The 23,155-nt window shown below is 48.7% G+C and overlaps 1 protein-coding gene across 1 annotated transcript; it reads left to right on the forward strand.

Moving 5' to 3' along the window:
* The first annotated feature begins 11,112 nt into the window (after positions 1-11,112).
* On the forward strand, positions 11,113-13,433 carry CHAC1 (ChaC glutathione specific gamma-glutamylcyclotransferase 1). The gene is made up of 3 exons (XM_055717173.1): positions 11,113-11,391; positions 11,489-11,524; positions 11,633-13,433. Exons 1-3 carry the CDS (start codon positions 11,143-11,145, stop codon positions 12,068-12,070), a joined length of 723 nt encoding a protein of 240 aa, XP_055573148.1. The 5' UTR covers positions 11,113-11,142; the 3' UTR covers positions 12,071-13,433.
* Positions 13,434-23,155: the final 9,722 nt, after the last annotated feature.

The following is a 23,155-nucleotide window of genomic DNA, read 5'->3' on the forward strand; positions in this document are numbered from 1 at the left end:
ACCCAGTGCCTGTTCCTCGACTCACCATGTTCCCTGCGCAGAAGGGGATGCAGTGTCACATAAGTCACTTTCCTGTTCCTCCCAATTAGGAGCATGGACCACAGAACTGCACTGTCAACACTTCCCACACACAGCTTACATAGTGCGGAGATGAAGTGGGAACATCTTCCCAGCACCTAAAAGAGCTGTTGACTTACCCTTCCTTACCATGCATTCAATCAAAAGGCTGGCAGCACCCTTCTCACATGTGCACCGGGAGCAGGGGAGCTGTAACTGGTTAACAGACCGGCTGTTCAGGGCTGCAGGAGCCCTACTTGCTTAGGCATTCAGGCACAGCATGGCAACACAGCCACCATGTCACGCAAAATGCACCCCTGCCTTATGATGTCCAGGGAACAAAAGCAAAGGACACTGCCTCTGGGTAGTGACTTCTTGTTTCTGCCTGGAGAAGGGATGCGAAGTCAGAGCCTCCAGGTACAGGCATGTCTAGATGACACAAAGCTGGGGCAGGTTAAAGTAAGCCCAGCTGGTACAGCTGCGCAGTTCAAGGCTCTTTGCACTGACAATGCCATGAGTCACGAGCAGTAGAGGTGGAGCAGCCCAGTGGCTCCCAGCCTTTGTACGTGCCAGGAGTCAGCTTCCCCAGAACACACCCCCTTGCACAGTGCAGCCACAGGGAATTCACCCCAATTTATCTTAATGCTCTGAGTCACCCTGTTGATCAGTCTTTCTCTTTGCAGCCTCTACAACAGTAGTCTTGGCCGGGCAGTCAAGTACCTCAAGCCTGGTCACTGGTGTTCCTCCTACCTGCCTTCTGTTACCACCACAGCTTGTGACTTGGTGCAATATGCCTTCACGAGCCTTCTGTTTCCAGCTTAGCACGGGACAGCACAATCATTCTGCCACATGGGCCAGCTTTTTCATACAGGGCAGAAAGGAAACTTTCCCACCCCAAAAAGAGCACAGCAAGACACATGTATGACTGTTTTCAAAGCTAAACCCAGACTTCAGAAAGGCTGCAATGAGAGGCACTGGCAGTCGGGTAACAGACCATAAAAATCATGACTTCTCCTAAAAACAGAATCCATTTTATTTCACTAGAAAAATTCTGTTCCCACATGGGCTAAAGCTGCACTGACCTATCATTCCAGAGGGCTTGGAAGCATCATATCTCCCAAACTGAACTGAAAGAGGTTTAATGCTGAAATAATTTTCTCTTCGTCATCTATAATAGTTTTTAAATATTTAGGAGTCATGATATCCCCGTACTGGAAGTGATAACACCAACCTTTCAAATGCTGCTGTGGTTAACTGCAACAAAGGTTATGAAGCATGGAATGCACCACAGTCACCTAGGACAAGTCACAGCCAATGCACAACACAGCTCTGTGCAGGCAAGTGCTTTTCCTGTTTTGATCTTGCATGTGTTTGAGTGTAGGAGGACAATGCCCTTTACTGGCCATACAGAAGCTCCAACAGCTACTGATTACTTCCGAGTGCTCCCAGCTGTCCAACCATGGAAGTTCTTGCTGTCCCCACATGCAAGAATGCAGCAGGCACTTGAGTTCACACAGAGCAGCATGACTGGCACCCAGGTTACAGGCAGGAGCTGTGGAAAACGGAAAGGATGGTCTGGGCAGCACACGTTACTCACACATTTGTGCTCCAGGCTGAATGAAAGTGTGTCTGTGGAACCTGCATGTATTCACACAAGTCCTCCGTGCCTGTTATCCTGGCACTCAGCTTTGTCTTCTGGGGCAGAGAGACAGCCTGATCTGACACACAGATGCTCTCTCTGAATTAAAGAGCTGGCAGAACTTGCTTATCATATTTGCCAGGGCACCACAAGGAAGACAGGCAACGCTTAGCAGGTGTGCGAGTCATTTCTTGGCTTATTAAGTGTTTTTTCCATAACATTTTGTTCTAAATCAATAGCATTGTGCTTTAAGGAAGGTGGTGATCACTAACGCTTTCTGCTCCTCATCTTTGAGAAAAGCCAAGATCTGCTGGGCTAATCACAAAAAGATTCAGCTAGGGAAACTGCAGACCTAGGTTACCAAACCAAAGGGAGTCGAAAGCAGGGTTTTTTTTTGAGACAGCTAAGAACTAAGGGCCCCAAACCCGAGTGCACATGATTTAGGAAATCACAAAAGAAGCAGAGTTATTGTTGAGCCAGAATCTGTCCTATTAATACCACAAAGTGAAACATGTTAGCTCACATACTACACATCTACAGCTATTTCTCAAACAGTTCTCAAAATAGGTGCCAGAGGTACTAAAATATAAAGACAAATATTTTCAGGTGTTTATTATAGGAATTCTCCCCAGGACTGCAAACTCCCTTCATATGGAAACTTAATCTTAACATCAGAACACAAAATTGTGCCCAGTATGGCCATGTTTAAAGCAAAGCCTTTCAGTATTTGTCACTAACAATAACCCGCTTGGTATAAGCCACAATTTCAAGACCATTTAGGTGTTGTGGTTTTTTTTTGTCACAGAAACCAGACTTTTAGTAATTCTGGAAATAAGCAAATCTCATTTTCTGATGCAATAGCATAAAACATTTTGTCTTCTGCCGCATTAAGCATCATGTTAGCTACCTCAGTTGTTTGCAGCAACACTCAAATATTCAAAAGAGTGAAATGCAATATAAGTGAGGCATACATACACATTAGAAGTTTCTAACGGAGAAAGAGGAGAAAGGACCTAGTGAAAGAGCAGCTTCTTATCAAGACAGTACTTATCTCTCTTTCTCCACACTGATCCGTAAGTCCCACATGGCGAGTGGTCGCTTTATTGCTTTGATTGGACAGTCAACACACACCTGTCTTCCTGCCCTGGAGCAATCAAGAGTCTAAACAGAAGCACTGTTACTACCCTCCTTTTTGCCTCAATGAGGATTTGGATGATTGGGTGGCAGGTGGGTTTCCTTTCTCTCTCAGATGAAGGCTGTTAGGGGCTGCTGCAGGTGTAACCCATCCCTCTGGTCACAGCCAGGATGGGGAGGGCTGCTGGGGGACTGGCTGCTTCCCTTACAGTAGGGCATGCTGGGCTTTACCAGCTGGCTGGGTAGAGGGAGGATTTCCTTCTACTTTGTACTGCTTAGTCTTGTTCCAGACTTCATCCTTACTCTCTTTTTATAGGCCCTTCTCACTTCTCTTTAGCTGTGTGGTTTATGGGCTTTGCTCCCAAGGACAAGCCTCCTGTGCCGTTATCACACTTGGGAACCTGCTGCTTCTTGTCTTCAGAAAACGTGCCAGCTAGTTCTAGTCCTTTCTTAAAGCTTGATGACAGACCTTGTAGCTCTCTGCTGGCAAGTAGAACATGAAAATTTCAACCTCCTTCCACTCTTCAAAATTCCAGATGATGCTGTAATGTCACCTTATTTGGGGCTTCTCAGTAGTCAGGCAATGGAATGGTGCTTCAGGGTTTGCATTTGTTCTGTAGCTCTTGCTTTGCTGTTAGTACATCAGTCAGATATTTCAGAACTCTCAGTTTGTGCTTGCTTGGGGCTTTGTGGCCATCCTCTAGCTAGCTCTGTCTTTAAGCTTAGTAGGAAATGAATTCATAACATCTAGGCCACAGAGAAGCAATGCTTGTTATGAAGATGACATGGGCAAGAACAGCTGAAAGCAAGTCAGGACAGAACCTTATCATTGCAAACTGATGAAGCCTTTCAAGCACCACAAATCTGTGGAAATTCTGCAGCTTGGCTCCAACTGACTGAGGCTATACTATGGCTATTTCCTGTGATGCTCCTGAAATGGAGACTTTCTGCTCTTCAAACAAGAGCATTAGATGGAAAGGCACTGTAGGCAATAGATGTAATGACATCACATGATCATTGTTGGAGTTAAACTGACATAAAGTAGTTATTTTGCTGTTTTTTGTTCCTCATCTGGAGGAGTGAGGGGTGCAATTTTAAAAACTTGCTGCTTTGCAGGTCAGCATGTTCTTTTCAATCTTTGGGCTATGCCATTCATGTCCAGTTAATCATACGCTTTTGTGCCAATTGAATGAGCAATTTGAGCTTGAATAACAGCTCCCTTTTCTTTCCCCCAGTCACCAGGATAAAACCCTGATGTAAACCAATCCTATTTCCCTGTTTACATATGGCCAGACCAAGCAAGTCCCACATCCTCTGGGAGGGAGAGCTCTTCATCCCCTCGATCAGCCTAATAGCTCTTCCCTGTTTTCTCCATGCTTTCATCTTTCTTCTGCACTGTAAACAGTCTTTCAGTGGCAGCTTCAGCAGGGTATTGTGCAACAGCATTAACTCTTGTTGATTTGGCAGGTGTTCCCCTCGTGCAGTCCGGAACCACACTGGTGTGTCTCAGATTAACAGTACCCAGTTAATACCCGCCAATTTTTCTCTCTTATCCAGTGCAGTCATCTCCCCTTTAACAGTTCCTGTCTGCATCTCACCTCATAACTTGTCACGCATTACCCTATTAAATACTTTGCTGGAGCCTGGACGAACTACATCTGCACAGTCTCTTCTCTGCAAAAGTCAATTATTGAAGACAGCTGTGAATTTAGTCCGCAGTGAAGTGTTTTGCTAAGCCCACTGTATATTTCAACTGTATTTGCATCCTGAGTTCTTCCTTCTGTCAAAGCAAATAATAGAAAGATTTGTGTGTTATTGAGGTCAGGCTAACATGCCTACATTGCATTTTATTTTTTATGTCTCAAATACAGGCACTGGTTGCTATTTTCTAGTTATGTGGCACCTGCCCCACTTAGATATATTTACATTCCTTGCTAATAAACTCCTGGTTTGTGTCTGTTCTTTCATATCCCTTGACACCAGCACCAGGAGTTCTTAGAACTGTGCTTTTGCTTCAGATGTGGTAATTTTTTAAAAAGCCTCATAACAGTCACCATCCTCTCTTTTATCAGTTTGCATCTAAGCTATCTCTAGTCTTGACAGTCATATTTCTGCTTGTTATCTCACTTCTTTCTTGATCCTCCTTTTGACTAGAAAGCTTCTTACTGAGTTTTAAACTCTCTGCAATGTGTAAATTAGCTCTAAATTCTGCAGCTCTTGCTTCATGCCATAGCAAAGTGCCACAACAGAGGTTTCTCTGTTGCATTGTTCCTTGCCCAACCTGTATGAGCTCCCTATTATTTCTTAAACCCTTTTTGAAATCAGCTGGTTACTTTCCTAAATGTTTTCCTTCCCTGCTTAGGATGCAAGTTGTAGATTGCTTTCTACCTTTGACTTAAAATTCTGAGGGTCTTCTACATCTCTGTCTTTGGACTCTTCAGTCTACCAGCTTGTATCAAACAGTTCCTTCAGGTTTTTCTCAAATCCACTTTGTTAAAACTTTAGCTATAAACCTGTTCTTCTTTTTATACAGGAAGTGAAATTAAATCATCTCCTGAAGTGAAACTAAATGACAACACTAAACCAGCCTGGATAAGGCGCTGACATTTACAATCAAGGCTGAGGTTCCCAGCCCAAGCCATGTGAGCCCACGCCTCCTCCACCTGTGTCTCATCTTAAAGCTGCCAATGTGGACATCCACCTGACTCCTCAAAATGCCCTTCTAGCTGTCAGTGTAGTTCTGGGCAGCAGAGTAAGGCTGTGGGGAGTGAAGAGCAGGGTGTCAAACTGCACCAAAGGATGAGCCAGTCTCGTTCACAGCTCACAGCCTGGCACTCAGATATGCTCCCAGGCTTGGGATGCTATGTGCTCCAGCAAAAGGGGCTTCCGGCATGTCTACGTGCAGCTTTTGTATTCTGTAGTCAATTTGCTCATCCCTCAAGCTGTGCTAGTAGGAGGTGTTTCGGTTTCTTTCCTACCTTAAAGGAAGAAAAGACAAAATTCCCCCAGCTCCTACTGCAACCCTCCACACTCTCTCCTTAGCCTCTGCTCCCTATGTCTGCCTTTAACCAAGATAAAATCCAATCTGAAATAGGAGTCCTGATTCTTTATGGAGAAATTGTTTATTGACCAGTGCTGGGGGGACCTCAGTATCAGTCAGCAACATGGAATGTGACAGAGGGGTAGGCTGACCAGAGCGACTGAGGCCAGCTCCAGGCAGCATGCTCAAAACTACCCACCACCTTGAAGTGAGAACAGGAGAGGAGGTCGGCAAAAAGCATAGTGCAGCAGATCACTTCGGTGTATGAGACTCAAAAGCCGAAAAGATAATGCTGAGTTTTCTTCAGAGGACTTCTCAGTCAACTACCAGGCCACTGGGGACTGGTGGCATGTTAAATACTCTTTGGATCTATGTTTTGGTTGGGTTTTTTTCCCCCCTCACATAACTAATTCATGCCTCAGTCAGGTTTGTCATTCCCATCCGTGGGCGTTCAGTAGGCTTTGGGATATGACCTGAGCACGCTGCAAAAACTACCAACACAGCTGACAACAGTCAGAGCTGTAGCAGCCATAAGGGTGAACAGACTGACCGTGGAGTGCGTCAGCATCAGCTTAAGCCCTGTCCTGCTGGAGAATCCCCCAAACTATGAATCCTATTACTAGTTTTGACATGTCACCACATTAGGTGCAGGCCACCTAAATGTGGAGACTGGCTTCCCTGCCTTGTTTGCTTTCCACCTGAATGGTGCTTTGTATGCAGTTTCCTTGTTGTCCCAGATAACACAGACTTTTGTTTTTTGGTCTGGTGTCCTTACAGTACCCTATCCACTAGAGTTTAGGGTTGTTCTCTTTAAAGTACTGGTGTGTCCTTTGTCATTTTTTCTTCTCTTTGATCGGGACTGTATTTAACGCCATGAGTTAAAGCATTTAACAATGTAAACGCATTCCCGTTGGATGTAGCAAACAAATCCCAGTAGACCCCTGCCCACTATTCCACACATCATTCCTGATCCCCAAGCTTTAATATGGAAGCTTTGACAATGCCACTTCTGTATTTCCATGTTTGAAACAAGGGTGACTGCGTTTTTACATTGTAAGTGTTCGCATCTGGAGGAGACTGGTAAATGCCGTAAGAACTGGATTCAAACACAGAAGTGCACATGGATATGGCATCATAAATATCAGGGGAACAGTACTGATTTACATAATTTTAAAATGTCTGTGGCATTGTTTGAACCTCACTTCCAGTTGCAGGGGCTGTAATCTTTACTGAAGCCTGAGGGAAAAAGGGCAGATTTATTTTTCAGATTCTCTCTTCTGCTCACTATATATAGAGAAAAGCAATGCCAAGCTGTTGGAGGAAGATGTGGTGGTACTTGGAAATTAACTGGCAATCCTCCCACCCCTGGTCAATATTTTCCACATAGAACAACTTTTGGTAAAACCTAGTGTGTGCCTTCAGCTTATTGAAGCAAATACAAGCCTGAAACACAAGACAAAGCTAATGACAGTTTCAGTTCACTGCTACGTGTCATGCCAGCCCTGTTGTTGGTCCTTCTGGCTCCGAGGTGATTCACCACCATCCTGAAAAACAGGCAGCTCTGGCACTTAGTCACCCAGCACTAACATGGGAATGCTCGCTATGGGGAAGCAGAGCATATACTGCTAAAGAGAAACTAGCTCCCCCTTTTCCCGAAACCTGGAAAAACTAGTTTCAGGATGTAACAAATAAAGCTACAATTGTCTTTTTCTCCTTTCTTAACTGGTTCTCAGGCCAAAATAAATTTTTTTATTGCTGTTAAACTTTTTTTTGGTAAAAAATATAATTAACAGAATATGACCATTATCTTCCATTCCTTTTTCCCCTAGTCACTTTTAAACTGTTGAAAGTCCTATTTTTTTTCCCACCTCCTCTTGTAGCCCTGAATCTACGTTGTGTTCCTTAACAGATAACTCCATTGCCCTCCACATCCTCCCTTGCACCTGTTTGTGCATTCCTGTGGTTCTGGTTGGCAGGCTGTTCTTACGAACACAAGCTCCAACAACACTGACAGACACTAAATCCTCTCCTTAGTATTCACCTGCTTTACCTGCATAGCCATGCCTATACCATCTGCAAGACAGCTCTTCTGCTCATCTATTCACCCCGATGATCCTCCTGCCCTTTGAGTTATTTAACCAAAGTACAATGAAGGTACAGTCAGTAACAAGAAATGGAATAATGAAAGCTTGAAACAAAAAAAAAATTCTTAACCTCTTCCTGTGTATGCCACAACTTCAACAACAGCCTGCCCCCGGGCTGCGCTTTTAATGATGGAGCAATATCCCAGTGTCTTTACACCAGAAAATCAGGGTGATTTGACTTCAAAAGGTGTTTCTAACCTCATACCTAATTGATCTGGGTGTAACAGCACTGAAGGGAGCAGAGATTTGTGGGGTTTAACTGGTGCAGGATCTGAAGCTGGTCCCCTAAGGCTTTTGCTTTAGGCATTGACTCTCCATTGCAAACCTGGCCTGGCTGTGTGGCAGAGCCTTTTGGCCAAGAAATACAGCTGAGGCAGCTCTGCAACGGAAAGCAGCAATTTTTCTCCCCCATCAGCAAGCATACAGTCACTTCCCAGTAGCATATTTTTTTATTTCTTGATCCAATTTTCCTTTGCTTCTATTAGCAGTTAAACTAATCTTCATTTGCAAGATATGCATAATTAGCACGTTTCTTAAATGGTGAAACTTCTCATCCTGGGGAAAGCTGAAGAAAGAGGCTAGATCTTTTTTACTGGTATCACTAAGACCAGAACCTAGGAAAGAGTTTCTTCAGCTCATCTTTTAGACACCAATTTGTCTGTCACTGTTTGTGACCTTGCTTGATAAAGATGATGCAGCTACAGCCAAACGTTTTACTGCTTTTATTAACTACATATTAGGGTTTTGCTCAAATTTCCTTGATTTTAGCAGGAAAAAACCTGAAGAACTAAACATGAAAAATACGTGCTTGCTGCAATGGGACACAGAGGACTGGTTTAACTCCCACATAAAACCGGTTTCATTTGATCGAAATGTCACATTATTTTAACATTGAAAAACTGTACAGCTAAGGCAGGAGTCTTGTATCTTAGGAGCCAGGATCTGCAAGACCAAAAATGTAAGACTAGAGATTGATTTCTTGCTTTGCCAAGCAGAGCTTTGATACAAACAGTTGTAAGAACACTTTCTGGAGCACTTTCTTGTCTGCCACTGAGGCCTCCAAGTATGGCAGCTGTACAAATGGGGGTTGAATTCACATTCTGCCTATGGAAAGGGACGGGTGGGGAAGGAGTAAGAGGCTGCAAGCCCGTAACAGCATGGGTGTGCGGCGTGAAGGGCTGGGAGAATGCAGTGCTGACCCCATACCTTTGAGCCTGAGTAAGACAGAGAAGGTGACTGGGAAAAGCACAAGTGGAGAGAAAAATTAAGAAGCTTTGGGCTATGTTAAAGCTGACCTTGCGAAGAGCCATCCAAGGTCGACAAGTAAAGGGTGAGCCAGTCATCGTGGCAGAAGAGAAGGGCATGCTGCATATGGCACGGCACGACAGGACAGATGTGAAAGCCATAGAAGCTGTTGATGTCACCCATGGTGAGTGTGCCAAGGTACCGGGAACGGCCACCACAGTCTGTGTGCCTTGTAGCTGCAACACCCTGTTATGTGGAATGGAAGAGTGGGTGCTGGATGGGACCCAACAGGAAACTAAAGAAAAGACTGTAAATAGACTGTTTGGAGTGATTAGATGCAGGGGACAAGAACAATAATGAGAAATATCTCTGTGAAAACACCTCAGTGGTTTTGCTTCTCATTCTTTCCGTCCCTTCTCTCTTCTGCTACTAAAATAGAACAACCTGGCAATTTAAGCCCACGTCTTTAGCCCAGCTCTTGAGCCACCACAACCTGCTTAAAGGTGACTTACAGTTGGGTCTGCATCTCATACACAGACACTTCTCAGACTTGCCTATGTAACACATGGTACGTATCACAAGCCCACACTCCAGTTTGGATTCAGTACAAGGGAAAAGGCACTCAACTGGCCAGATTCAGCAGCATTTCCTTGCATTTGTGTGGATATTATTGCTCTGTTTCGCTTATATGACTTACGCCTCAGCGCTGTTGACATCAGGCTGTTGCTTCAGCCAGTTTAATATTAACTTCTTGGTTTTCCAATGCACCTGCTCACATTCATGGATGAAGCCAAACTGGGGATAGCAGGGCAAGCTCCTGAGGAGGGCTTCCCCGCTTATTCCACCCCAGCGCCTCCCTTTGGGGCATGGCATGCTCTGCTCCATCCACCCCAGGATTGTGGCAGCGGCCAGGCAGCTCGCCAGGGGTGAGCAGCTATTCACCCCTGCGCACAGGGAGTCTGACAGTGGGTGATCCCCTGGGATCACCTGGCAGGAATCTTGCAGATGAGGCTGTTTCCCTGGCAGCTTTCACTGAGTGCTGACAGAGCAGCCCCCTCTCCCCTGCCCTGGTGAGGCACACGTGCAGTGCTGGGCCCAGTGCTGGGCTTCCCAGTTCCAGAGGGACAGGGAGCTGCTGGGGAGGGGCCGGCGGGGGCTGCGAAGGGGGTGAGGGGCTGGAGCATCTCCCCGGGGAGGAAGGGCTGAGCGGGCGGGGGCTGTTCAGCCTGGAGAGGAGCAGCCGAGAGGGGATGTCACCCATGGCTGCAGGTATCCCAGGGCGGGTGCCCAGAGGACGGGGCCAGGCTCTTCCCAGCGGTGCCCAGCGGCGGGACGAGGGGCACCGGGCACAAACCGCCACACGGCCGGTTCCCTCTGAGCAGGAGGGAGAACGTGTGTCCCTGGCGGGTGGCGGGGCGCTGGGCCGGGCTGCCCAGAGCGGCTGGGGAGGCTCCTTCTGCGGGGCCATGGTGCAGCCTGCGGGGAGAGCCTGCGGGGGGGGATGGGGATGGGGGCTCGGGGGGCACTGCCCGCCCGCGCCGGTCGCTCGGGGGTTCCCTCTGATTCTGCGTCACCCTGCGCTCCCTCAGCGCCCACCGGTCCCCGCCTCCCACTGCGGATACCTCCTGCCGTGCCGACGGGCCGGGCCGCGGTCCCCTCGGGGCGGCCCGGGGTCTCCTCAGGGCCGGCGGCCCCGCCCCCGCGCGAGCCCCGGCTAACGGCCGCCCCCGCGCGCCTGACGCAACCCGCGCCCCGCTTTGCCCCACGCGCGGCGAAACCTCCCGCCCCCGTTGCATCACCCGGCGCCGGGGGCGGGGCGCGCGGCCCTTTAAAGCGCGGGCTGCGCGCGGGCGGCCCCACGAGCGCCGCGCCCCTCCGCCGCCATGAAGCGCGACCCGCAGCGCCCCGAGGAGCGGCCGAGCCGGGCCGAGCCGCAGCCGGCCCCGAGCACCCCCGAGCCGCCGGGGGAGGCGGAGGGCGCCGAGCCGCCGCCGCCGGTGTGGATCTTCGGGTACGGCTCGCTGGTGTGGAGGCCGGGCTTCGAGTTCACCTCGCGCAAGGTGGGCTTCATCCGCGGGTACAGCCGCCGCTTCTGGCAGGGGGACACGTTCCACCGCGGCAGCGAGAGGATGGTAAGGGCCGGGCCGGGCCGGGGGGTGGCGGGCCGGGGGCCGGCGGGCCGGGGGCCGGGCCCGGCTGCTAACGGCTCTCCCCTTGCTCTCTCCACAGCCCGGCCGGGTGGTGACGCTGCAGGAGGAGCGCGGGGTGAGTGCGGGGCGGAGGGCGGGGGGCTCCTCTCCCCGGTACCGGCCGGGCCGGGCTCCCCGGCCGCCTGAGGCGTTCGCGGCCCGTAACCCCGCTCTGCCCCTCCAGGCCTGCACGTGGGGGGTCGCCTACGAGGTGCGCGGGGAGCAGATCGCCGCGTCGCTGCAGTACCTCAACGTGCGGGAAGCGGTCCTGGGAGGCTACGACACCAAGCTGGTGACGTTCCACCCGCAGGAGAAAGACGCGGAGGAGCCCATCCTGGCTCTGGTTTACATTGCAACGCCCCAGAACCCCTCTTACCTCGGCCCGGCATCTGAAGAAGACATTGCGGCTCAGATCATCGTATCAAGCGGTTGTGCTGGTCATAACATTGAGTACTTGCTGAGGCTGGCAGACTTTATGCGCTACTTCTGTCCTCAAGCAGAGGATAAACATCTCTTCTCCATCGAAGAGGCTCTTGTTTCCATCCTTCCCTGTCTATACTACACAGAGGAGTCTCTAGAAGAAACTGCCAAGTGTCCCTTGGAAGTCCAAGGGCTGAAATAGGTTACTTTTTTGAGGGGTCCCAACAGAACGAACATAAGGGAGAAAGCAACGGGGACAATCTTAACTCTGATAAAATATACTGGACTGAGTGAATAAAGGGAGAATTGGCAAGTGGTAGGGGAGGGGTGGAGTGGAGCAAAACACGCTTGCTATAAGACTTGCAATTAGTACCTGTTACACTCCCTACCTGTAGCACCATGACAGCCATCGCTGCTTTCTGTGTGGGGAGCAGGGATCTTTGCTGGAACTTTGCTCTGTAAGGCTTGCTTCAAACCTGAAGCATCACTTTCTTTAGAGAAGAAAGAGGCTCATCTATTCCATGCACCTTTTTTTTTTTTTTTCCCTTTAAAGACTAGTTGAGCAGGACTTGACTGGATTTAAGCAGTATGTATGTAATTCTACCTCAGGCTGGCAAAAAGCTGTTTGTGTGGTGGTGGAGAGTTGGGCAGATTCTGCTAAATAAGACTTTTTTTGGTTTTTGTTTGCCCCCCCTGCCATGTCCCACCTCCAGTACCATGACCTGACACTAGATTTCAGGACTACTGTGCAATATTAAGTGAACTGGCCTCTGTAGGCTCCTGTGGATCCTCCTTCCTTATGTTGTGAAGGATCATGGTAATGCACTTATTTTCTAAAATGTAATACTGTACTCATTATGTGTTGTGTTTCCCCTTTGGAGGGGTATCTAAACTGCTCACATGCCACAGGGGTATGCAGCCCACATTCAACCTTGCATTTGTGCCTTCTAGTTTTAAATCAGTTTTCTGAGGAGCTAAGCCTGCTTTAACGACAGAAGCTTTTCTCCAAGCTTCGCTGACCTTGTGCTGCTACAGACTTAACAGACTCTTTAAGAAATGGTCCTGCCTGCAGGAACGCTGCCCAGGTGCAGTAGCATTTTAACCAGCCCTGTGCTGGATGTAATCTCTGGTGCTTCAGGATGACGTGGGTTTCTGTAGAAGCATTTGAAGGTTCTAGTTCCATACCAGGGTGTCTGTCTGGTAGACTGTTACTTGACTGCAGAGGACCATGGCTGAGAGCAGACTTGTAAGCCTCTGAGTACTGAGAAGCCTGCCTTGATAGTGTTAAGCAGAGGCGCTGCTGCAAGCTCAGACTTTTCAGCTCCATGTATTAACAGCATGATAACCCATAGTATTTTATAAAAAAAGCGCTACGACTGCAGCAAAATAGCTTGTGAGAGCTGGGACATTGGAATTCTCCCCAGTGCCATGTGTTTTATTAATTATTAAAAAAAAAAACCAAACCAACGATGGGGACTGTTTGTATTACTGTGGCTTGTATGTATATGAAGTGGTACTGTGCTGTGCCCAGTAATAAAACAAACTGACAAAGTTAGTCTTTTGTACTTTGGTGTTGGCTTATTTTCATTACTGACTTAAAGTTCAAGCTGATTTTTCTTTTTAATTTTTTTCTGTTGTTTGGTGTTGCTTTTTTTTTTATTTTTAACAACCTGCTGCTGTAGTTCCTATGGGTTTGGTTTTGTGATTTTTGTTTTTGTTGTTAAAAACCCAGCCACCTTGCTGCTGAGCAGCTTGCCTTTGCTGGATTTACAGGAAGACACCCATTGACTCTTCCCCTTTGAGAAAAGGGGATTCAGTAACTTTCTCTTTCCAGCTCTTGTTGACTCTGGAGTGTTAGTGCTGACACCACTAGCCAGCCCACCTGACTGTACAGGGCAGGCACAGAAATGTAATTCTCCCTTGGCAGGCAGCAGGATTGTTGTTCCAAGTGTAACTTGGCATTGCTGTTTCCAAGAAGTAATAGTGGAAGGACAAGAAACTGCTGCCGTAGCCAGATCTGCTGTCTGCAGCCAGTTATTTCTCTTCTGCAATGTGCTGTGTACAGGGGTAACGTGCAGCTGCCCTTCTGATTCTTCTAGTTACCAGCTGCCTCAGCAAATCACTGTACACTGTACCTACCAGTATTATCTGCCTCAAGATTTGAGTGATGGAGTGAAAACTAATGGAAACAACTGAATTTACCACTAATGAAAGGCAGGTGCATGTTTCAGGGATAACAGACTAAAAACTATGTTTTCCCTATTCCTTGGAGGCTCTAACTTTGACTGAGCGGCAGTGTCTTCCCATGGGGGCTAGTTCCCCCCAGCTGAAAATCAAAGGGTTAAAGAATCAACTTACCTACAGGGAAATGCTCCCTTACTAGTATGTACATGACTGGGGTCAGATACCAAACCAGCTCCAGATAAAGCAAAATCATCTTCACACCTTTCACATTTCTGAAGGCACAAAGATGCCACTGATGGGAATTAACAGTTGATGTGTAGTAAGCAACCTGCATGGACAGCTGCTGCCTTCATTCAGCCTGGGCTGGCCCCATGATCTTCCATGTCACTGGCAAAAGACAAGTGGCAAGCGCTTGCAAACAACCCATCAGCACTAGGAATGTTCCTTCAGTTGCTATTTCTTTTTCCCAATGAGTTCTTTGCAGCAGACTTCCAACAAAAAGAAAAAAAGGGCGAGAGAAAAAAAAAAAGGACGGACCCTGTTTCCTTTCTAGGAGCGGTGAACATTGCAGCTTGCTGCTGTCATCCCATGACCATGCCCTCCAGTCACTAAGGCAATGAGGTATCACATTGGTTCGTTCTGCTGAGGCTTTTATTGTGCCCTGTGAGTCGGGGAACTGGCCACGTTTTGGTCAGTTGATGAGTTTAAAAGGTTAACCCCCCAGATAGAACTCTGGCCATGTGAGTGAGGGGAGGTGGCACCCTGCAACATTTGCTGTATGCCCAGGCTTGCATTTGTGCTGCACAGTGGCTTGCCTCTGGCGAACCAGATGTGAGGAAGAGAATTACTGCTCGGATGTGGTCACACAACCATGGCACTTGGGAGTGCAAGGCCAGTGGTGACAGTGTCCAACCCCCTGCAGGTTTCATTACAGACTTCCTCTCCCTACACCATGGTGTGCCAGCCCAGGTGAAGCAGCTGGCTGTGGGCACAGCTCCTGCTTCTGGTCACTCTACGGCTGGCCTGGGAAAGAGTGTTCACCTCATCAGAGGGTGGGACAGCCACCCTCATCTGCCAGACACCACTGGAGATGCTTCCCTGTCCAGTGGCTTCCTCTTGCACGTCTGTTTTCTCTTCTCTGACTTCCCTGCAACAAGCTCATGCCTATCAGGTCACCTCACATTAGAAACTGGCTGCAATAGAAACATGTTTACAAGCACTATCAATCACATACTCTCCGAGTCTAAAAGCAGCACAATTTACATTATTTCAGTCCCTTTTCCATTTTCCTGCCCAGCAGTTCCCACACAGCCCTGGGTTGCTGCTTCCTTGAGTACATCAGGGCTGGACCTGCCCAGCTGCTTTGCAGTGGCACAGACAGCTGAATACAGAGCTGGCAGCAGGTAACCCAGCCCTGCCCTCCACATGCGTGAAGTGCTCCCGAGGGCACGTGGTCCTTGATCAGGCAGGATAAAGATACTCAGCAATGTTAAAAGGATTCAGAGGAGACAAAACCAGACAAAAAAGTCTCTGGTTCTCAGGTGCTACGGTATCATCTCGGTTTCAAGGCAGAGAGAACTGAGGAGACTTCTCACAGGTAAATCTCCACCAAGGTGATTCTGTCTTTAGTAAAAATGTAGTTGAAATACAGTGTCACCAATTTGTGAACTTACCTGTGCTTGCTGTGCTTTTCTAGAGGAGGTGCCGGGTCAGAAAGCCAGTGAGACCAAGCTGGTACTTGTGGTTGCTGGTGATACAGGCACGCAGCTGAGGGAGGGAGGGAGGGAGGTGGTTGGAGGGGACAGTGGCCGGGCAGAGGGGTAGGAACAGGCCATATTCCCCAGCTGGCTGCGAAAGCAGCCAACGCCTCGCATGAGCCCACCTCAGCAGAATGTACGTTGGAGCATCCAGAAAGCGGGGCCAGCGCAGGCGTTGAAGGCTATCGAGGAGCCCACGTGGCATCTCAGCCCCTGGAGAAGCTGAAGGGGGAGGCGCAGCTCCCGTGCGTGCCCACGGCCTGGGGTCCTGGGGCTCTGCCACGTGCGGCTGGGAGAGGCTCACAGGCGACGTGCAAGTGGCGGCTGGGACGGCACACCTGGGTGTAGCAGCTGTCACAGGAGCTGCAGCTGGTTGTACAGAGCACATGTGGTATTCCGTATGTGTCTGCTTGCCGCTCCAGAGACAGGCTGAAATGTGGATTTAATTACCTACAGATGTTTCACAGGCAGAGGAAAAGCAAAAGATAAAAAAAACCCCAAAAATACTTATCGCTGCTCCTGGACAGCCCTACACGGGCTGCCTGGCTGGTGCAAGCGAGAGCAGCTGGTGCTGCTCGGCTACGGAGCCTGCAAAGGCTGCGCTCTGGCAAGTGCTCCCCTCTGCAGTGAAGGGGATTGTGCGCGCTGTGCAGAGAAGATGTGTCCAGAAACCACTTCTGGCTGGGTAGCAGCTCGTGTTCTGCTCCTGCTACCAGGAAGGACTGGATGGTGAAGCAGGGGAAGGACAGAGGGTGCACTGGGTGTACAGCTGCACCAGGACAAGCAAGACTGACTGTGCAGAACCCACCCGGCACAACACACATGGCCATGGGCACCTGCGCGCTTTGGTGCTTCCCCATATAACATGTTCCAGTTCAGGTGCAAGAATGGTAGCACTGCCAGCGCACCACAAATCCTGGGAGTCAATCTGGGCCTGGAAGTCCTTCGTGAAACTCTAAATCAGGTATCACCTTCAGTGCAATAACCTCATCCCAAAGGCAGAGGGGAAAACAAACGAGCAGAATTCGGGTGGGAGATTTCACGCCCCCCCCCCTCCCCCGAGTCAGACTTCTGACTTTGGTACTGCCAGTTGTCACGACACGGCACATACGTCATCAGCACCAAGTCCAGAGAGTGTTTTGTTCAGAACTCAAGGGCAGATGCAACATAAAGTAAGCGCAGTCCCAGCGCCGTGCCACCGGTGCGCAGCCCAGCCCAGCACGTTTCCCTGCACACGGGAGGAACAGGAGGGGATAAACCCCCAGATTTACAGTCAAGCTATGGAAAAACTACACTTGCAGCAAACCCAGCAGCTGCTCAGCAGACCTTGGGGTTTCCTGCTAACAAGTTGCCTTGGCTTAAGGGAAAACCTCCCTAATTTACACACTGTATTAGAGTTATGAGAGAAGCCCGTACGGCTTTGGAAGAGCCTCGGGCCAGGGAGGGCAGGGAGGGCGGAAGGAAGCGGGCATTCTGGGCAGGACTGGGGAAGCTCTACACGTTTTGTTTACAGACCCTGTACACTTTTTGTTTGGCTTTTGGATGTGTTTTATTCTTTCTCAGCTCCCTTTTCATCCCATCATAGTGCCAGCCACACTGGTGAGTGTTTATGCTTGCGAATGCCTGAAGCACAGCCAGTACCTTGAACTCCAGGGAATGAGACTGAAATAACGTAAAGGTCAGGGAAGTTCAAAGACAGAGAGGTGCTGTTTTCCTAGCTGGGGACACCACGCTGTTCCCAGACCACGCTGGGCTGCTCTGGGGATGCGAGAACAAAGACCCTTCTTATGTCTGCCTGTTTATGCCGGTTTTTGCCTCCCTCACCTCTCTGTTTTAACAGGACTAATTTTCATGAAGCTTCAATTAAAACCACCAGGCATCAGTTTGGTCTGAGCCCGACAACTGAAGAGGCACCTGATAGCTGCCGGCACTTAAAACTCCTGTTGCCGAAGGAAAAGGGAAGTTTGTATCCCAGCCGCTCCAGCCCCGCAGGCTCACACCGTAGGAGCCCCAGCGCGCTGCTTCCGTGAGCGCTTCACCCACAGGAAGGCAAGTCAGAGGATGACTTCTGGAGAGGACAGGGTTCCTTCAGCCCCGCTGGTTCACAGGCCTGCCCTTCAGAGAGGTGCGAATGCACGCCCAGGCTGCCTGGGCACATGCCGGGTACGTGCCGCTCAGCTGTGCCATGCAGGTGGCTAGCACAGGTGGCTAGTGTGCAGAGCAGCATCGGGCACACCACCCCGTGCTCTGCATGGAGCCAGTGATCACACTTCTAGCTGCAGATTTCCGCAGGCTGGGGGGTTCTTTAGCACGTGTGCATACACGGCACACCTGTTTGCACCACGGCGCTTGCCCCACATGCCCTCATTCAGAGGATGGGGGGAGGCCAGGGAAGGGTCTGGGTTCACACGAGCCCTGCGTTTCACTAGCTTACGGCCTCAGCTGTCTGCTTCACCTTGAACTGGAGCTGCAGGCCAAGCGACACCGACCGCACAGGCAGCAGGGACATCGCTGCACAGCCTTGCGTCCAACCCACATCCAGCAATTACAGCCTCACCGACAAACCAGCCGCCTCGGGGGCAACCGCAGCCAGCTTGCTGCTATTAAACTCCAACCACACAAAGCATATGTGACATTTGAAAACACTTAGAAAACAAACTAAGAAAGCAGCCTTTTATCCCTTTCACTGTCTAGGCAGTGCACCAGCCTTTCCACGCTCCAAGTCGGCACTGACGATGCACATGATGCTGTGGGAGGGAGGGAGCAGGCAAGGGAAGGCAGGGGCTGCCCGTGGATGTGTTTACGCCACCTCCGTTCACCCCGCCGTCCCCCCCGCACCGGGGCAGTGCTAGAATGTGCCTTTGCACGTGTCACAACCAGTGCCAGCGCTGCGAGTGACCTCGCAGGACTGCGGCTGACATGCCGCTGATGGAGGTGCGCAGGGGCGGGAGATACAGTTACAGACAACTGGGGCAAGCAGCTCTGTTGGCAGGATGCTTCTACAAACATCAGAGGCCGAGATCTCTCGCTTGTTCCTGTTTTCCAGTGAAGCACCCATTTCTTTAAGTAAAAATATATATATAAGAGTATAAAAGTATAGTGTGAACAAGGATAGTTCAAAGAGGTAGTAGGTTTTTAGATTATACATACATTCACTCTTTTGGTCTGCTTTATAAGAATGTGTTTTTCTTCTCCCAGACGTTACTCTCCATGAACACACAATCCCATTTTTAGAGCGGGAAAAGTGTGGGAATGCCCAGCTCCCCAGGGCTGTGAGAGATGCTGCTTTTCATCTTCCCTTCGCCAGCGGCTGTTAGCAGGCTGGATTACCTCTGGACCCGTTAGGCGGGAGCTAGACAAAACCGTGTCTCTGGTTGCTGCACAGCACAGTCGATTCTGGCAGCATTTGTGTCTCTACATATATATTGAATCTATTCCTGGAAATACATCCTGTAATTTGAGAGCAGATGAGTTCAGGACTGAGGATATAAATTAACTGTGGGACTGGTCTTACTCAGAATAAATACCCACTATTTTTTCCCAGAGGTTCCTGCCTCATTTCACTTGATGGGAGGATGCTAACAACGAGCAACAGTTCACTCCCTTTCCCCCTGCGTGGCCCGGTGTGTTTATGCACATCCTACTCCAGATGCAGGGGGACCATGCCTCATTTTGACTTTCCTCTGCAAATCACTACAGCGACCTTTGCAAATCACTGCAGCGCCTTCACAAACGTTAATTCCTCTTCACAAGACCTTTGTGGAGAGGTATCCTTTCTATCACACGGTTGGGGAACTCAGACATCAAGAGCATGACTTCAAAAGCGCACAGTGACTGTGAATGCGTGGCGTGAGGCACTGAGGGATGATGGTATAATACGCGAGTTGTTCAGAGACACCATGCTGCAGAAGGGGTAACGTGTGCTCACATAATCAGCGCTAGATCCTGACACAACCATGCGGGTGTCATCCAAAACTTCCATGGCCACCCCTACGGTTGCCATCGCCCAGCCAGGATCTGTGTGGTTGTAAGTTTAGTGATTCGCTCTCAGTGTTCTTAAACCTTCACATACCTAAGCGTGCGTAATGTTTATTTGCCAACTAAACATTAAACTCAGCAGAAAAGCATTTTCGTACAGCTTGGGGTGCTTTTGTTTTACATACATCACTCAAATTGGTTGCAGTCCCTCAAGCTTTTTTAACTAACGGCTGCGGCTCACAGCTGCTGGCAGTTCCAAACTTCTCACACGTGTTTATCCCTGCAAAATCTCAGACATGAGGTCTGTTTTAAATTAAAGATTTAAACAGCATTACTTTTCTCATTTGCGATCAATTATATTGCTGCAAGGGAGAGCTGGGCTTCTCTAATCTGTCGGTGAACATTCTACCAAACCAGCTCTCATAACATTTAGTTAGTTGATTCTAGACAGACACAAGGGTACACAGCCAAGGACAGCAAACCGCAGTGTAACTGAATTACATTAATTATACAATATATACCTCTGATTGCATACGCTAACAGCAAGTTATCCGAGCCAGGGATGCAAGCCTCCTGCAAAGCTCATGATGGTGTGTTTCAAACACTTAAAAATCACTTGGGGTTACAGCAGCCTGTAAAAGAAACCGTCATGACTTGCAGTCCTAGATCAACAGCGTGTTTAAAAAGCGACGTGTGCATTACAGATCCAGCACCATGATGTCAGTGCGTTTTCAACCAGGCGATGGGAACTGAGCTGACACATCACTGAAAAACTAGGTGGCAATTATTTTTTCATGCTAACCAGATTAGATGAAATATTATATATTAAATAATAGTATATGTTTATAATAGTATCCAATATATAATATTATGTATCATATATATTATCTATATTAAAAATAAAGTAAAATTATGACTACAGGTTAGACACAGTAACTTCTTCTGAACTCTGAACGTGCCAGAGAATGATGAAGGATTGCAGCCACCTGGACAGCCAGACATCATGGAGCTGAACTAGTTTCAGGAGCACTTGAAATCCTGAGATTGAAATGCACCATTATGCATCTTTACAGCTATTTCAAGATGCACTTCAATGAAATACCATAGTACTATGGCAGTAAATGAGATTAAGTCAAAGAAAACTCTGGATTAGAGAAGCCTGTAGGAACGCAGAAGTTGTCCACAAAACTGTTCATGTGAGCTTAGTGGAAGGAGCACCAAGAAGAAACAAGATGCAGCAGCACCCTCACATCCTCACCCACCAGATGCATGGAGCGAGCGAAAAAAACCACCAAAAACCCAACCACCAAACCAAAAAAAGGGTTTTTTGGAGGTGAGTTTTCAAGATTCTCTAAATATTCATATAGTCCCAACATCTCTTCTGTTTCCTCTGCTTGCAAAGGAAAACCCTGGAGCCTTGTCACAGGCAATAAAGCATCATTCAAGGGCGTGCCCAGCTGCGTGCCATTGCATTTACTGGGCAGCGGCACACTCCGTTCATCAGCACCTAGCTAATTGCGGTCATGTGCCAAAAAGCTTAATGTAGTTTTAAAAAAACAACAAAAAGCAACATTCAACCAACTGCGTGTGAAATTTGCTGACTCCTCCATTCTTCTAAAAAAACCACCAGCAACCTTCTACGGGCTGAAGCAGACAGGCATGCTGCACCGGCTGCGGGGAGGGCGAGGAGCACCAAGGGTGGCTGCTTCCAAGTAGCTGGGGTTTAGAGCGACTTTCATACAAGCTTATGCTCACTCTGGGGGAAAGCGCCTTGAATTACAGAAGGGTGCGAGCTAGGGAACAGTTGCTCCCAGCGACTGCGGACATTCTTTCCCCACAAGAAGCTCACCTAGGAGGGGACGCACGGGCACCGCTGCAGAGCCAGCGTCACACACCCGCCTGCCCACGCAGCAGCTGTGAATCCTGAAGGGCACTCGCTAGCCCAGGGAGCAATGAGAATGTTTACATCTGAATGCTACCATAACATCAGGGGGAACTGGAACACCAGAATTTACAAGAAACCAGACAGACACGTGAACGAGCGACACCTCACCGCAATCCGGAGAGGGCTCCCACCTGTGGTTTACTCCTTTCTAGAGGAAGACCCAGATGGGAAGTTCAGAGGTAGGGATACATCTGAGGAACTACAAGAATAGAAGCGAGATAAACAGGAATTGCTTCTCCTAGTAGGACATCATTTGTTACATACATCTTGAGAAGAAAGCCGCTAGTTTCTTCTTATGAATAAGAAAATTTGATTACATTGAACAAATAGTCCCATCCCACATACCGTTTTTGTGCAACAGTCCAAACAAGTGGTACGCTTCCAAACAGGCTCTAGTCTCTGAGCAACACTAACAGTTTTTCTTGGTTTTGAAAAAAATGGTGAAGGTTTATTCAGGGTAACAGTGTGCACAAACTACATGTGTGCTTAGCTTTACCTTAATTCACGGTTCTCATTGAGACGCAAGGCTACGAGGGTTATGAGTTTAGAAATTAACAAAGTTATAAACAGAAACGTTTCTCCCGCCAACCAAAAGCCCTGAGGACAACACTTAGGTCTTCAGAAGGGTTGGGTAAGGTTATGCAGCAGGGAGGAAAAAACCATGTGCTGGCAAACAAGTGTCACAGAGATGACAAGTGATGCTGTAATGACTTAAGAGTCGCTTAGGAGCTCACAGCGGCTCTGGTTAAGTGCAGCGGGTCTAACACAGCAGCAGCACCGTGCAAGAAGGAAGAGAGCCCACGGGGAAGCTCAGGAAGGCATGAAAGTGGCCTTTCAGTGTTTTCCTCCCCTACCTCATTCTATTAGTGATGCTCATCAGCTAAGGAAGGAAGGAGTCATCGTTTCATACCCTAGTACTGAAACACTTCCTCATGCCTGGGACACAAACGAATTCCCTCGTATGCCCCTAGAAGAACATCACCTAAACAGGTGGGTACAAAATGCCTGGAAGAGCCATTAGCTTTGGAGTAACTTCACTTTCCTGAGGGAAGAGGCAGGAGCTAAGAGGAAGGTGATGCTGGAGGAAAGCCAACTCATCTTACCATGTGTTTCCCCGCTTCATAAGGCGTGTGTCGCAGGCTTTTCAGAGGAGCAAATGTTCATCTGAGAGCTGCACAGAAGACCTGTTTACAATACAGACCGACTGGCTGCATCTGAGAGCCAGGCCATCTGTATCCTCCTAGTAACGATGCTCCTGAGAGAAAGGGTGAATCGCCCCTTCCCCTCTCTCACCCACTGCTATGCACCTGGTGCAGGCTGCAAATCAAAACCCCTTCACAATTCAGCGAGCACTTACACCTAGGAGCACTAGATGCGATTGCCTTTATTTTGGTATATGTCTCACTTCTACTTTGCATGCAAG

This window comes from Falco cherrug, chromosome 7 (genome assembly GCF_023634085.1).
Source record: "Falco cherrug isolate bFalChe1 chromosome 7, bFalChe1.pri, whole genome shotgun sequence".
Classification (NCBI taxonomy): Eukaryota; Metazoa; Chordata; class Aves; order Falconiformes; family Falconidae; genus Falco; species Falco cherrug.

Coding starts and splice junctions, on each gene's coding strand:
- CHAC1 (XM_055717173.1), top strand. CDS start 11,143: ATGAAGCGCGACCCGCAGCGCCCCGAGGAGCGGCCGAGCCGGGCCGAG. Junction 11,392..11,488: donor ACCGCGGCAGCGAGAGGATG/GTAAGGGCCGGG, acceptor CTCTCTCCACAG/CCCGGCCGGGTGGTGACGCT. Junction 11,525..11,632: donor CGCTGCAGGAGGAGCGCGGG/GTGAGTGCGGGG, acceptor CTGCCCCTCCAG/GCCTGCACGTGGGGGGTCGC.